The sequence below is a fragment of the Bicyclus anynana genome, chromosome 8, assembly GCF_947172395.1.
Source record: "Bicyclus anynana chromosome 8, ilBicAnyn1.1, whole genome shotgun sequence".
NCBI lineage: Eukaryota > Metazoa > Arthropoda > Insecta > Lepidoptera > Nymphalidae > Bicyclus > Bicyclus anynana.
The window spans coordinates 16534518-16550819 of record NC_069090.1 but is presented as its reverse complement, the minus strand read 5'-3'; the positions used below and the strand labels follow the sequence as shown (position 1 = coordinate 16550819).

The following is a 16302-nucleotide window of genomic DNA, read 5'->3' as shown; positions in this document are numbered from 1 at the left end:
TAGTAAACAGAAAAGAAATAAATTATATTACTATCTGCATTAGAACCCGTGCAGCTACATTATGTCAGAAAATTAGATTAATTAACAATCTTTTGTAACCCTAAAGTAATTTCTCAATAGAATAATAATAATATTTTTTCGCAGTTCTTTACATTAAAACTTACCTAACTACAAAGAAAGATTGAGCTCTATCCCCGGGACACAATTTGAATATTCAAACTTTTATACCATTTTGCATAAAACGCACAGACTACACAAAAGAGATAGACAGAGCACAGAAAAGTTATTTAGTTGAATGAATTAAAACTGGTATTTTATCATATCATATTGATATAGATGAACGATCTACGAAATATTTAGGTATGAAAATAGTAATAACAGCTATGAAACAATAAATAAATAAAAATATAAATATTAGATTTTATTATTTTCGTTAGGGCCTCAACAAATTAACATTTCCGAGAGTCCTTGGCTCCAAACCCGCCTGTTGGTCTATTAATATTATTGATTGTTGTGGGCTCGGACCGAGAATTAAAGAGTTTTAAAAAACAGTATTGATATTCCTGATAAAAATATTTTATTTTATCACCCTGTCTTTTGATTATAAAAATATACACTTTTGCACCTGTATTTTATATTTTCTTATAAGCATAAGCATAAGCATATTTTTACGTAAAAGTCTAGCTAGCCACTATTCCTCCGCCATACCTATTTGGTCCGATAATAATGATCGATAAGTATAATTAATTGTCCTTTTATTAATTGTATTCTAACCGGTTTAGTTTTTTTATGGCCGGCTGTCTATTTTTTTCCTTTAGTCTATGCATTCAGCGTAAAAAGCCCGGCGCAACTAATTACCTACAATGATTAATGCACGGACCGGTTTCAAGCATTTTCTACCAGCAGTTTCTTTTTTTTTATTTCTCACACTACGAGTATCCGAGCATCTCTCTTAGATCCATTTAAAAAAATATCTCTTACAGAATTTCTACAACTGTATAGGGGATAACGAAATTTTTTTAATGTAATTTAATTTAATTTGTACCAAGCAAGGCGCTACTTTTCATAGACTTATAATGTGACTTATAAGTAAGTAATATAATGTTTAGCTTTATGTACTACCAATTCTTTAATCATCATCTCCTTACCCTTATCCCACTTAAGTGGGGTCGGAAAAATATGTCAATCTTTTCCATTCGTTTCTATTACTCGTCAACTCATCATCCACTCCTTTTACACACATGTCCTCTTTCACACAATCCAACCATCTCTTCTTTGGCCTTCCTCTCCTCTTATGACCTTCCACTTGCACATTCAACATTTTTCTAGTAATATGACTTTCCTCTCTACGCATTACATGTCCATACCAAGCTAACCTTCTACTCCTCAATTTTTCTGTCACTGGCGCCACCTTCAGACTTCCTCTTATATACTCATTCCTTATTTTATCTATTCTTGTCACACCACACATCCATCTCAACATACGCATTTCGTTCACATGCATTCGTTTACTATCCATCCCTTTCACCGCCCAACATTCTGATCCATACAGCACGACAGGTCTTACAACCGTTTTGTATATTTTACCCTTAAGTCTAAGAGGCATTCGCGGGTCACATAGTACACCTGAGACCTGTCGCCATTTCATCCATCCCGCATTCATTCTACTTTTTACGTCTCGGTCCACATTGCCATCGTTTTGAAAAAGCGACCCGAGGTACCGAAAATCGGAGCAAGCTGGTAGGGTTACATCATTTAAGGCAATTTTGGAAGATTGAGATGTACCGCCAAAGTCCAAGAATAAGTATTCAGTTTTCGTTTGACTGATTCGTAGACCAACACTTTCCAATTTCTCCTGCCATTTTCCCAGTCTGCTCTGTACCTCAGATGCGTTTTCTCCGACAAGTACAATATCATCGGCGAACAGCATACACCAAGGTGCTTTTTCCTGTATGTCTGATGTCAGAGCATCCATTACTAGGAGAAACAAATAGGGGCTTAAAGCCGATCCTTGGTGTAAGCCCACCTCCACTTGAAACTTGTCAGTAACACCAGCTTCTGACCGTATGCTCGTGCATGCATCTCTATACATTTCTTTCACTATTCTAACATACTTCCCAGGTATTTTCTTCACGTTCATAGCCCACCATACAACCTCACGGGGTACTCTGTCATACGCTTTCTCTAAGTCAACAAACACCATGTGGAGATTCTTTTGTGCATTCCTATATTTCTCACACAGTTGACGCAAAGCGAAAATGGCATCAGTTGTACCCCGTCCTGGCATAAACCCAAACTGATTTAGAGTAACCTCACTCTCCTCTCTTATTCTCTTATCTATCACTTTCTCCCAAATCTTCATAGTATGTGACATGAGCTTTATTCCTCGATAGTTGTTGCAATTTTGGACATCACCCTTATTTTTAAATATGGGCACCAACGAACTGCTGGACCACTCTTCCGGGATTGACTCTTCGTGCAACAACTTATTGAAAAATAAAGTCAGCCATTTCCATCCATCCACTTTCAGGCACTTCCATGCTTCGACTGGTATACTGTCAGGCCCTACCGCTTTACCACTTTTCATACTTTGCACTGCCAATTTTACTTCATCTATACTCACCTCTTTTACCACTGCCACATTCATTGATACATTCTCTAATTCGCGATTCCAGTCATTCTCTTCGTTCATCAACTTTTTAAAGTATTCCTTCCACCGACCTTTTATTTCTTCGTCATTTGTCAAAACCTTTCCGGCATCATCTTTTATGCATTTCACATGTACTCTATCCCTTGCATTCTTTTCTCTCGCTTTTGCTAGGCGAAATAAGTCTTTTTGCCCTTGGGGATAATCTAGGGACTCATACAATTTACTGTTTACTTTTCCCCTTGCAATAGCAACCGCTTTTTTCGCTTTCATTTTCTTCTCCACGTAAACATTCTTTTTAATCTCTTTCGAATTGCCGTCATAATCACTCACATTTTTCCAATCCTTAAATGCATCCTTCTTTTCTTTCAGTATATTTTGTATATCCTTACTCCACCACCATGTGTCTTTAGCTATCATACTTTTACCTTTAGTCTCTCCAAAAACATTCTTTGCCTCACTCCTCATGCACAAAGCTATTTCATTCCAGCATTCATTCCCCGATTTATTGTTAAGGTCATCCATGTCAATCATTTTGTCTACCACTCTTGTTCGAAACTCTTTCACACACTCCTCTTTCTCTAACATGTACCATTTTATTTTGGGCAGGATCTTAGGCTTAGGCATAGTCTTTTGGATTTTAATTTTTATTTCCATTAGTAAAAGTCGGTGTTGTGATACTAAAGGTTCCCCCGGTATGACTTTACAGTTTTTAATTTCTTTAATATGGTCTCTTCTTATAAGAAAATAGTCAATTTGTGTATTATGATTCCCACTTTTATATGTTATCAAATGTTGATCCTGTTTTTCAAAGAATGTATTAACTACTGCCAGATCAAAAGCCGTGGCTCCCTGCAGCAGGTTTTCTCCCTCCCGATTACGGTTTCCAAAGCCCCGACCTCCATGTACTCTCTCATAACTTTCATTGAGTCTTCCTACATGACCATTAAAATCTCCCCCTATATAGACCTTTTCATTATTGGGGATAGCTATCATAACTCCGTCAAAATCATTCCAAAACTTCTCTTTCGTCGCATCATCACAACCTGTTTGAGGCGCATATACACTTACTATATTGGACATTACATTTTCTATAATTAGTTTGACTACTATAATTCGATCATTAACTCTATTTACATCTGTCACACATTTTTTCAACTCATTATCTAACACTACGCCAACCCCATTCCTTTTGCCATCACTCCCGCAGTAAAAAAATTTAAAACCCATCCCGATTTCTCTAGCTTTTGAACCCTTCCATCTCGTTTCTTGCAAACAAGCAATGTTCACACGTCTCCTTTCTAAAACATCCGCTAGCTCTCTTCCTTTCCCAGTCATAGTTCCTACATTCCAGCTTACCATCCTCATTCTTACTTCCCGGACTTGCTTCTTACGTCGCACCCGTCCGTGATGCAACAACCCTTGTCCATTTCCCACAGGCGCCGGGTGCTGCACCTGCGCGTCGCCTAGGGGGTACGCCTTAACCTTCTCACAAAATCCGTTTCCTTGTATTGACATATTTTTTAAATGTTTTGGCTACCAATTCTTTAATACACTTTTAAAATAACATAAAATTTCAAGTTAATTTATTATTTATTATCTTTATCATGTGTGACTATTTAACTAGCACACGCCCCGCGTTTTCAACCACGTAGTTCCCGTTAAGATGTAGCTCTTGTAATGGTGAATGATTTTTTAAAATCGGTGTCTTACTAATAAAATTTCATTGTTGATGAAAATAGTTGTTGTTCATGAAAATAATTGCAAATATGACCTCTTTATAATATTCGTTTATATGTATCTATATTACTTCTGTGATATTTTTCCGCCTCGTGTGCACCCTGTTCGCACAAACTGTGCACCACTACATTTTGGGTGACTTGTGATATTCTAATTTGGTAGAACACACCTAGAAACTGACAGAAAACGTTTGTTGGCGGGCACGGACATTAGTTTTAAATATTTATTTGATCGAGCAAGCTTCCCACGCGATGTCCTTAACTATAAATTCCATCAAAGTGACTGGTTGTTCTATTTTAATCATTGACTTCGTAAGATGATTTTAATACAAATCAGCGTATAGCACTGTTGTAAACTAAGTTCCACGGAACTTAGCAAAACGCCAATTTTCTGTTCTATAAACCTATTTATTAATTCCGTGGTAACTTCCACAGATTAAAGAGTAATAGGCAAATAGAGGGGCAGAGAACATAACAGTGATGCAGCCATTCTTATGTATTTTAAAAACTGTTTACAAAAACTAAAGAGATAAGATGGTGTATTTTTTTAAATCTAAAATTTTTTTATCTTGAAATACAAAACCTCCAGAGAATCATCCGGTGTTCCTAGTTTAAATTTAAAACATTCTACCTAAAATTAGGGAAAAATTATATATATTATATTATAATAATAAGTATTATCGACATACACTAAAGAGGTACCACTAGTAACATCACATTGATGCCATTACAGTTGCGTAGGTAGCAAAGATTTTATACTAATAGATATGTTACTAACGCGTCGAAACGGAGGCGCACAAAAGTAATAATAGTAAAAAACAAAAGTTATTTTAAACAAATAATACGTAAATATTGTCTATAATGTCGAGTTGTGAGTTCAGGAAGTGTAAAAACTATAGGTATACTCATACGTATACATAAATAATCAATACCACAGTATACAAATTCGAATGTAAGTCTGGCTGTCTGTCTATTTGTTACCTTTGCACGGCTAAACCGCTGAACCGATCAAAATGAATTTTGGTATTATAATAAATGGGACCTTGGAGCAGAACATAGGCTGCTTTTTATCCCTAAAATAAAAAGAGAAGGTCGTGCAATAAGGGGTTGAAAGTTTGTATGAAAAGTCGCGCGATAGCGATAGCGATAATGAAATGGTATGGGATGTGATAGAGCTAATAGAATATAATAGAAAACCCAAACCCCGTTTAAGTTTCTTAAATCACATTATATTTCGTCTATACATATATGCGAAAGGTCGAAAAAAATACTGCTTGATGTAAAAAGCTACAAAGGTAGTTTATAGTTAGTAGGTAGGTAGGTATTCACTAAGAACGGATTTTGCGATAGGGCTGGATTAAAGAGGTCTAAGGGCAGGCGAAGTCGCGTGCGTCTGCTAGTAAATATATACCTAATGTAAGTAAACACAAAATTGTGCATGTGTGCGATCAGTGGAGTAGTTAGATTCGGATTACTTTTTGCGGTGATTGTGTAGGCATGTAACATATCTAAGTATAAAATATCGTTGTCAGGCATGTATTGCTTTACTGGATCCTACCTAATCTGCTTGCTTGTCTGGTAAACAGAATGCGGTCCTCATGTTACGCAGTCAACGTTGCCTGGTAGGTATATGTTGTAATTGAGCCAATGTAAGCTTCCTGAATCCTGCTAGATCTTTGTTGCCAGCCTAGCTCACTTCAGAAACTTGCCAAATCCCTATTGGTTACACTACCTAGGTAGTAGATACCTAAATGATATTAGATTCTGCTGTATGTACAGACTAAAACTTTGAAAAAAAACCTAATATGTTCAAGGTAGGTATTTGTGTAGTTTAAAAGTCGAACACAAGTCGCCGATGTAATAAAATATGCATGCGGTTTCTGAACTGAAGCTCATAGACAGCAACAAGTCATAACAAAGTGAAGTGTACAGCCGAGTCGCAGTCAGTCGGTCTGCGCGGGGCGGCAACGTCGCGGGGAAAGTGGCGCGGAGCGGCAACGGCGCGCGGTCGATGCGAGGCCTCGGCCGGCCGCGAGTGGCTGACCCTTCAGATTACACGTTGATTCAACGCAACTCGAATACCTATCGCATACAAATGTACCGACGTACAGTAATAATGGCTATAGTCGACATGAACACGTGTCTTTTGTTTATTGAGACCGTGATACCGACGATGTTTTACTTTATTGTAGTGCGATTGCTCAATGCTTGTGAGCGTAATTTTTAAATATAGAACGGATCTTTTGACGAGCTCTCGTCTCTATGGAATACGCGGAGTAACTGGCCTTAAAGAACCAGTATCCAGGGCCATAAATAAATTAAAAAGAAAATGTTTAATACTCGAATTAATTAATTGGAAACTTATTCTTTTATACCACACTTCGATTCTGAAAGCGTTTGGTCGTCGCTAAGCGAAACGAGTACCTATCTAAATAAAAAAGAAACAAACAACTGAATGACCTACATCACCGACCTATCTGACATGACGTGTGTATGACAAAAGAACTAGGTTTCGTACAAAAACAATTTTATCTACCTAGGTATTCTCTTTTGAATACATTATTATAAATGGAAAAGGGGGAACATTCTGTTCAAAGCTGATATAGGTAATACCTACCTACTTTTATAACACCCGGCGTATTTAAGTTTGACGTGTCTGTCTGTGGCAGCGATTACGAAATTATTGAAATTTAAAAACTGTGTCAAATACTGAGGGTATGTGAATAAAAGCCCAGATTGTCATAAAACTATATATTATCACCGAACTGCTCCGAGCTGGCCCTCCTCTGTTTGACCATGGGGCTGCTCCTACCCATGACTCCGGCGCTCATGACCCCACCGCCCATAACCCCGCTACCGCCCATGACCCCGCTGCCGCCCATTGCACTGCCCCGGTCCACACCGCTGCTGCCCGGGAAGGAGTTGTTGAAGTGGCACGTGACCGCCTCCTACATGTAGGGCAACCAGATGAAAAAATTGAGTGTGGAGAAAAAGCCTTATTTCCATTGTAAAACACTCGGATTTTTTTGTTACAGAATTTTCTCTCAAAAGTACAGCTCGTGCGGATTAACTTGACACTTGGCTCGAATGATGTTTGTGGCCAGGTGTCAAGTTATACTTAACCATTTAAAAAGAATATCGGTTTTATACGCTGCGAATCTTGCTGATGCTTTGCGCATCGCACTCGAAGCGCGGCATCCCCCAGCCTCCCATTTACCAAAAGATTATTTTTGATTTTTTTTTTTTACTTTTTATCACTGAATTTTAAAATGTAAGCTGGTTTATTGGCAATTCTAAAAATCCCGAAAAATAATAAGATATGCGAAATAGATGCGCAGTTCTGAGAAGGGTTTATAAATAGTAAAATCCCAGGACAAACCCTGAGACATGGTGCCCCTACCTGCATGACGTTGGCGATCTGCGCGCGCGCCCACATCTTCACGTTGGCGGGCAGCTGCTTCATCTCTGGCAGGAACGACATGAGGAACAGTCTGTCACTATCGCTCTCTTCGGGGACCTGACAAAAACAAACATTATTTATTTAGTTAACATTATGTAACACTAGCGGACGTCCGCGTGAAATTAGTTTTTCACATATGCCTCAGGAACCATAGATTTTTCCGGGATGAAAAGTATTTGTTTATCCAGAGTAAAATCTATTTCCATTGCAAATTTCAATCAAATCGATTGAGTAGTTGCGGCGTTAAAGATTAACAAACATCTATACAAACTTTCGCGTTTATAATATTAGTAGAAAGTAGGCTGTCGACGGCAGTCGCCGACTGCTGTCAACGGCGGTACGGTAGCAGTTGCCAGCTGCCGTTGGAAGTGCTGCTCGTGTAAATGAACCCTTAGAATCAAAATTATTATTATTTATTCTAAACATAAAAGTAGATGATGAGAAACTGAAAGGAACCTCCATATTGAAGACAGGCATTTCCATCTCGTCTCCGGGCGGGGGGTCGTCACAGGAGGAGGCGGACTTTTTTCTTCGCTTCCGTTTTATTTTGATGGGGGCCTTGTTCTGAACCGGGTACAGGGGATCGGGGGGCTCTTCTAGTGGAGAATTTGCGAATATTATGTCGTTGCCTTCTTCATCACTGCAACAATAACAAATAACAAATTTATTTGTGAGTACTGTCGTTTGAATTTAACTTTTTCGACGACTCATTTTTACACTCGTATTTGAATAACTTGAATTTGATTAACTTCCAATTTTTAAAGAACTGATTTCATTCAAAGTTACGTCACATTTTGCTCTTTGGGCACGAAACTTTAAAAACCCAAATCTTAAATGGAAATGGGACTTAAAAACATTTTGCGTTTGATCACTGTTGAATACTACAAAGTATTAATGTTACATTGGATTGGATTTATGTATATTTACATATTAAAGTTTCTGATTTCAACGTAATTCCGCAGATTGTGGTCACGACGGTACTGCAACGTTCAATGCAACACCTGATCACGATGTTGTATTCTACTTTCCAAAACAGAAAACGAATGCAACTTTGCTACACTACTGTGTAGTAAGATTATTGTTTTCTTTTATTTTGAAGCAAGAAAAGTTTCATCGCAATCGAAAATGGCATTGCAAATAATTCACTTCTTTACCGTGTTTGGTTCTTTTGGATGAAAATTTAAAATCAGCTATAAGTAATTATGTCCGGCCTAGGTTTTCGGATTAATAAACTTATCATTATTATATTATAACAACAGTGCTTGTAAGTTAGCCTACTTGAAATGTTTCAATGTTCATGTACATGTATGTGAATTTCGAAAATCTAAATGGATTTTGATTTTCGAAACCAGCTTTGATGACTCGCCTCAACAGACAGACGGAAGGAGATGAAAACCTTCTCTTACTAATCCAGATTATTGTGCTGAGTTTCATTAAAATTAATTAGCTGATTTTAAGTGATTGATTGATAAACATAAGCGTAGTACGATTTGTAAATATACTTTCAAGTAAAAGCGAACCGGTTTCATGTTATTCTCAGAATTGAAACCCCACCCAAAGCGGATTAATAGTTTAAGAGAAAATCACAGACAATACAAATATGCATTCTTGGTTTTTTTTAAGTCTGAAGATAATTTTATTCAGTATTTATTAAGTATAACCGTTCGATTAATACTCGGATAACCTAAGCTTCCGTTATGTTGGTAATATTACAAATAATCGTGACGACGTTTATCGCTTCATTGACTCACTGCTATCTCGTTAGTTCATTATTAATTAGTACTTCATTGTTACAGGGTTGCTTAATTATGAAAACTATTATTACAATAATCGCCAATTACCTACATTTAATATACAAACTAATTAAATGAATAATTAATTAATTAAAATTGATGTAATATTTGTTATGCTTGTTATGCTCTAAGTTTTTTATTCGGATTATTGTTTAGGTAATTCTTAGTTAAACAATAGTTGAAAATTTTGTGTTATTATATTAACAAATTGTTGGTATGTTATTATTCATCACTATTAGTAATCATTAAAATTTCTTTTTACTTTTATTTTCTATGTGAAGGTGGAAACTGATGCCTCCAAGCATCTTTATGTTTAAGGAATTCAGTACCCTCGACTTCAGAAGCAGTTCAGGCAGTTCAGAATTAACCTGTAGAATTAGGTTCAGAGTTTTTTTTAAGTCGAAGTGTTGTAACCATACCCTCATTCTACTTATAGTATCTCAGATTAGAGTCGCAACCGTCCCGACTAAAGCCGCTTTAGCCCTAATCCGCTGGGGACGGGGCTGACAGTCGAGTCGACTTATCTGCCTCCCTTTACGACATCGCCGCACAAATTCTTATCTGCGACTGTGACTTTATCCGATGTTGGACCGATTTCAAACCCCGACGTAAAGTAGGGGTGTTTTAAAGTTGTATTACCCCATATTTTAATTCAGAAGATATGATTAAACGCGAGCTGCCATTAAATCCCAATTTTTAATGCAATTACGAATCTCACCTAAGCTTTTCAATTAAAATAGAAAACTACGAATAAATTTTAAAAGCTGTCACAAATTCCTCATTTTCAAAGTATAAAACAATAAGTGCTTGTTTAGTTGGGGTATTTTGTGACCCCAACTAAACAAGTTGGGGTCACAAAAGACCCCTGATCTAAACAAGATGTGGGGCTCACTCGTCGCTGACGGTGCCCTCGAAGCCGCCGAGGAAGCTCATCCGCTTGAAGTAGATGTAGACGCGCCGGTGTCCGCGGGCCACAGACCGGCGCGCGCGCAGCTCGCGGTTGTACGCGTCGCGCAGCGAGCGCCACTTCCTCTGCAGCTGCAGCACTGACGACAAACCAAACTGATTGTTTAACCCGAAAATACGTCGCAGCAAATCCATCGCGCCTCGGAGAGCCGTAATCCGTTCATTAGTTTAACTCTCATTCATTTATTAGTTCTTTTGACGTGACAACGTCTTATAAATTGGTTTGCCGGGTGACACTTCAAGAAACTGCGTTACGCTCCGCTCACGTTATGCGCTCACAATGAGAGCGAGTGAATAAAATTTTGTTAATATGAAATTCAGTGCGAGATTCTTTGTATAAATTAATGTTTTAAATATAATTCTTTGTATAAATAAATGTTTTAAATTGTTACTATTATTTCATCCTTCTTCCTACTATACGAATGAATATTCACATTAAAATTATTTTACCACTCAAAGTCGTTGTCACTTTCGCCCGTATACCGACTTTACAGGCAACCAATTTTTTTTTTAATTTTTAACAGTGTCAATATAAATATAAAATACGAAACACTATTAAAAATTTATAAAAAAAAAATCAACCCTTCCGTTGCGGGACATTTGAGTGCCCAAGCAACCGGTGGTCAGGACTCCAGAGTGAGGAACCTCCTCACAATACGCGCCGTCTCAAAAATCACTGCCTTTTGTATCCGACTCTTGATCCAACAGTTTAGCGAAAGCTTCTTAAGGTGTTGGTCGAAGCTTTTCGCTATAAGACCATTGACTGAAACAACTATCGGAACAATAATAGTTGACTCAACATTCAACATGGCGGTAATCTCGTGAGCAAGGTCCAAGTATTTTGATACTTTTTCCTTTTCAGCTTTAACCAGATTATCGTCATGTGGAACAGTAATATGAACAACTATTACTATCAACTATTCGTTCATTATCATTAACATCTGATAGTAAGCTTTACGAAATCAAACATTACTTATGGCTGTTAATCCACTTTGAAGCACATTGGTGGTTCCGTATAAGAGAGGTCTGGCCCTGTGAGCCGTAAGGGTTCGAACCCTGGCTCGAGCTATGTGATACTAAGTTTTATAAGATGCTAAGCTAGCCATTGACTATCAAGTATATACCCACGTTTCTGTAGCTCTGCCCGCAGCGAACACGTTTCATAGTATTACTATTATTGGAATTGGCATGAGGCACGCCCACTCCGCGGTCCGCTGCTAGTCATTGACGATCAAGTATACATATTTCTGCATCGCTGCCTGCAGCGAAGACGTTTGTCGAGCTGAAGTCGAGCCGTCATGCACGCAGCGACCAACAGCGTGGGTGCTGCAGAAACGTGGGTATACTAGATCGTCAATGGCGAGCATAGTAGTGACGGTACCTCTGTCGTAAGCGGTGGCCTTGTTGAAGCTGTCCCAGTCGTCGTAGATCTCGGCGCCGACCTCCTTCCACAGCTGCAGCTTCTCCTCGCGGTCGGCCGGCTGGTCGGTGCGGTACAGGCCGGGCCGCTTCTTGATCTCGTCGATGAGCCGCACCGGGTTCAGCTGGTACATCGTCGTCTTTATCATCTCGCACAGGCTTGTGGCTGGAACGAACGCAACGAACTCTCCCGGACCAAATCTACGATATTCATCCTACTAATTCTATCCTACTACCTACTAATCCTACTATCCTACTAATATTATAAAGGCGAACGTCTGTGTGTAAGTGTGTAAGTACGTTTGTTCCTCTTTTACGCTGCGGCTTGTTGATTTTACTCTGGCTACTTTTTATCCCGAAAAAACCCATCGTTTCCGTGGGATTTGTAAAAACTGAATTCCACGCGGACGAAGTCGCGGGCGTCCGCTAGTTTCTTATAAAAAGTCAGTTCAAGTCAAGAGTAACCCTAAACTGACGGACTAGTACGAAAGGATTTATGAAAATGTTAGAATAAGAAGCAAGGGAAATACGCAAACAAACAAAAACAACAAATCTTACTTTGTTATAATTGTAGGTAGTTTATTTAGAATATATGAAGGAATCAAAGTGCATGCGCTACAAATGTATGTGTATTATGATTCTTTCGGAGGGTTATTTAAAATAATACGTGTATTCAACACACGGTCGCGATATCGTGTCAGACTATATCAGAGCGAATAACAAATATGGCCACATTTCCTACGTGCTCCCCATCCGTTATACCGACCACGTGGTGACGTTATACAATATGACGTCACAACTACTTGACATTTGTACTCGCTAGGTACTTGGGATTAGTGAATATTTCATTGACATAAAAATCAACTGACTAAACTTAAATCAAAACAAATCAAGTATTAAAAACAGGAAAGCTTCGTTTGTAACGAATAGACTCTCAGAGATTAAAAAAAGTACCCATAAAAGTTTACATTATCAGCGAGTTACATTATAAAATCGGTCCACAAATGACGGAAATATCGCTGGAAATACATACAACCGAACGTAGAACCTCCTCCTTTTTTGAAGTCTGTTAAATAACGCAACGTAATTGTGTATAACGCAAGATGTCACTCAAAATAATACACATGTAAAATGAATGTAATCACCTTGTATTGCCAGATGAAAGACAATTTGGATAAATAACACAGTAGGTTGTTACGTAGTTGTTATCGGTATAGTAACATGCGATATGTATTTTCCCATATTAATCTATAAATATTTTCCAAAATAACCGAAATAGAAACTGCACCTTAACGTCAGAACATAGTATTGAGTGAAAGAAGAAGATAAAATTAATTGTGATATTCATGATCATTATTTATAAGCTGTTTTTTTCTTTATAATGGTTTTCTAATAATATTATTGATTAGTCAATTTAGTATTGTCATGTCATAGGTATAAAAACATTAGATAACTGCACGTGAAACGGGCTATAAGTACTTTACAAACAAACGGACATGAGATTCATGATAACTTTATAGCCAAAATGGCCTCTAACCTAATAAATTAAACGAATTAAATACCAAATATGGTATAATCATTGAATATTTTTTCAAATATGGTCATAATCATTGAAAATTTAGGTAGTTAATACTGTAATCCACTCTTTGGCAGCTTACTTAATGCATTGGTTTTCAATTAAGAGGTCCTGAATTCGATAACTAACTTAGGGTTAGTTTAACAACCCAACCGGCAAACACGTACCACCAAGCGATTTAGCATTCTAGTAGATACTATGACGCCGCGTATTAACTGTCAAGAGATATAACTAGAAAAAACTTGTATTAAGTTAGCCCACTTCCATCAAGACTGTATCGTCACACTTCAGGTGAGATAGCAGTCAAGGGCTAACTTGTCATAAAAAACTACACAGAAGTTATGCACTTACTGTATTTTCACACACAATTCACAAAAAATTCCCCTCCGCTGTGGCAGGGTGCGGGGCGGGGGGCAATGAAACGGATTCCACACGCGCTCGACTCGACCCGTCGACGCGGTGACGTTTTCTCTGCGACAGAAGTGACGCACGCTCGCTCACCGCGGCCCGCGCTATGCGACTGACGTGTCCGCGGCGTGCGCGCGATGGTCGCCGCGGATTGGTCGCAGCGACAGTCGACCCGCCCCCTGCGACTGGTCGCACGGAGACGGTGTATTTTTTTGCGAGCGGCTTTTTTTTTGTTTTTCTGGGAGGCTAGCTCTAATAATTATTTATTTCAAGTAAACTGCATAGATTTCAAACTTTAACTACTTATTCATTTCAAGATAAAGTAGATGACGTCCTGCGATTCCGTCTGCGATATGATTTCGTTATCTTTGGAGTGTAAATGTCGCTAGTGTGTAATTTTTTGAACAACTTTTCGGTTTCTGATTCAACTGTCACGCTAAATTATTTCTTTTATTTGATGAAACAGATGGATGTACTCCTATACCACCATAGCTCCGGGTGAGCTCTTATTACAAAGTGCCTTATTATTCTGAGATTTTTTTGTATAAACTATATAATATATTACAATTACAACTTAATGGCACCGTATAAGATTAAATTAAAAATAGTTAGTTTTTCATGCAAGTTATTTATGCTCATATTGGGATTATAATGTAACAGGCCCAAGTAGAGACGTCATGGATAGGGGCAGATCCGACTTAGTGCTCTGAACGCTTTGCATTTCAGATATCATTTAGTACCTGATGTCCTACATTTTGTACCTATTTTAGTTACTACTATTTTATTACCTCTATGTTATGCTGCAACAATACAGCTAATATAAACGGAGTAATATTCTGCGGTATATCGCAAGCTTTTAAACATTTCTTACTAAATCTTCTTTATTGCCTTCCGTGCCAAAGCCTAGTTGAAACAGTCAAGCGCTATCTTTCTTTTAAATAAAGTTGTTAAATCTGCGTAACATAGATAAACAACTAGGCCCATTTTAAACTACCTACACATCTTTATTCAGTTCAGGAATACTTATACTTTGTGCAACCTCAGAACAGAATGAATTTAGGTTATAGGCAGGTAGGTAGGCAAATAGAACACGCACGTTGCACAGCTCGTGTTTTATTTATTTTTTTAAACAGCCTTCGAGGTTTTGACGCATTGCTGCAAAACATATTTTCAAATAAAGAATCTCGGCGCACAGATTATAAATGCACCGTCCAGTATATTATTCAAACGCCATATTTAAAATTTAAAAATATAGAAGTGCCAAGCGCTGGCTCGCAGAGTGAATAATATTTTTTATTCAATAAAACGCGGCGTTGCCAGCTCGCGCGGCCGCGTTTTTGTATTTTCATTTCGTCCAAAAGATCAAACTTGCCTCGCAATTTTTTTTGGATTTGCATTTAAAATTCTGAATTTTTGCCTATATTTTCATTTTATTTTTAACCGACTTCCAAAAAGGAGGAGGTTCTACGTTCGGCTGTATGTATGTTTTTTTTTTTTTTTTTTTTTTTTTTTTTTTTTTTATGTATGTCCAGCGATAATTCCGTCATTTGTGGACCGATTTTGAAACTTCTTGTTTTGTTTTGAAGGGTTTGATTCCAGGGTGGTCCCATTTTTTTCATGTCAGGATCTGATGATGGCATCCTGGAGAAATTGAGGGGAACTTTCGAAAATCGTAGAGACGGCTAGTGCGTTTGTTAGTGTTTCCATAAGGTATTTTAAACCACTACAATTTTATGAAGATCTGGAGTTGGTCTGATGATGGAGCCGATACACAGACGATGGAACTCGTCAACGATTTACAGCAGGTACCTTTTGTTTGGGCTTAATTTATTTGTATTGATGAGAACTTTCCACCTAGATGGGTTGTGACTGTATTAAGGGTCTGATGATGAAGACGAAGGACAGTGAAGAGAACTCCTCGACGGTTCACAGTAGCTACCTTGTGTTTGGACTTGATAAATTTGTATTGATGAGAACTTTCCACCTAGGTGGGTTGTGACTGTATTAGGGGTCTGGTGATGAAGACGAAGGATAGTTAAAGGAACTCCGCGACGGTTCACAGTAGCTACCCTGTGTTTTGACTTGATAATTTTGTATTGATGAGAACTTTCCACCTGGATAGGTTGTGACTGTATTAGAGGTCTGGTGATGAAGATGAAGGAGAGTTAAGGGTCTCCTCGACGGTTCACAGTAGCTACCTTGTGTTTGGACTTGATAAATTTTATATTGATGAGAACTTTTCACCCATTTGGATTGTGACTGCATAGGGGGTCTGGTGATGAAGACGGAGGACA

The 16302-nt window shown here is 38.1% G+C and overlaps 3 protein-coding genes across 3 annotated transcripts in view; 1 reads left to right on the top strand and 2 right to left on the bottom strand.

Moving 5' to 3' along the window:
* The window catches only part of LOC112045895 (uncharacterized), a 159705-nt gene that overhangs the window by 26936 nt on the left and 116467 nt on the right, over positions 1 to 16302 (top strand). The window lies entirely within an intron of this gene.
* LOC128198312 (craniofacial development protein 2-like) lies at positions 3398 to 4180 on the bottom strand (the record flags this gene model as incomplete). Its single annotated transcript, XM_052882918.1, has 1 exon — positions 3398 to 4180. A coding segment is annotated over exon 1 (768 nt), but the record flags the coding sequence as incomplete, so codon positions are not given.
* Positions 7123 to 14132, bottom strand: LOC112045909 (uncharacterized). The gene is made up of 6 exons (XM_024082296.2): positions 13952 to 14132; positions 11987 to 12190; positions 10532 to 10685; positions 8303 to 8486; positions 7787 to 7903; positions 7123 to 7334 (listed from the first exon to the last, which is right to left on the bottom strand). The coding sequence occupies exons 2-6, from the start codon at positions 12171 to 12173 to the stop codon at positions 7134 to 7136; spliced, it is 843 nt and encodes a 280-aa protein (XP_023938064.1). The 5' UTR covers positions 12174 to 12190; positions 13952 to 14132; the 3' UTR covers positions 7123 to 7133.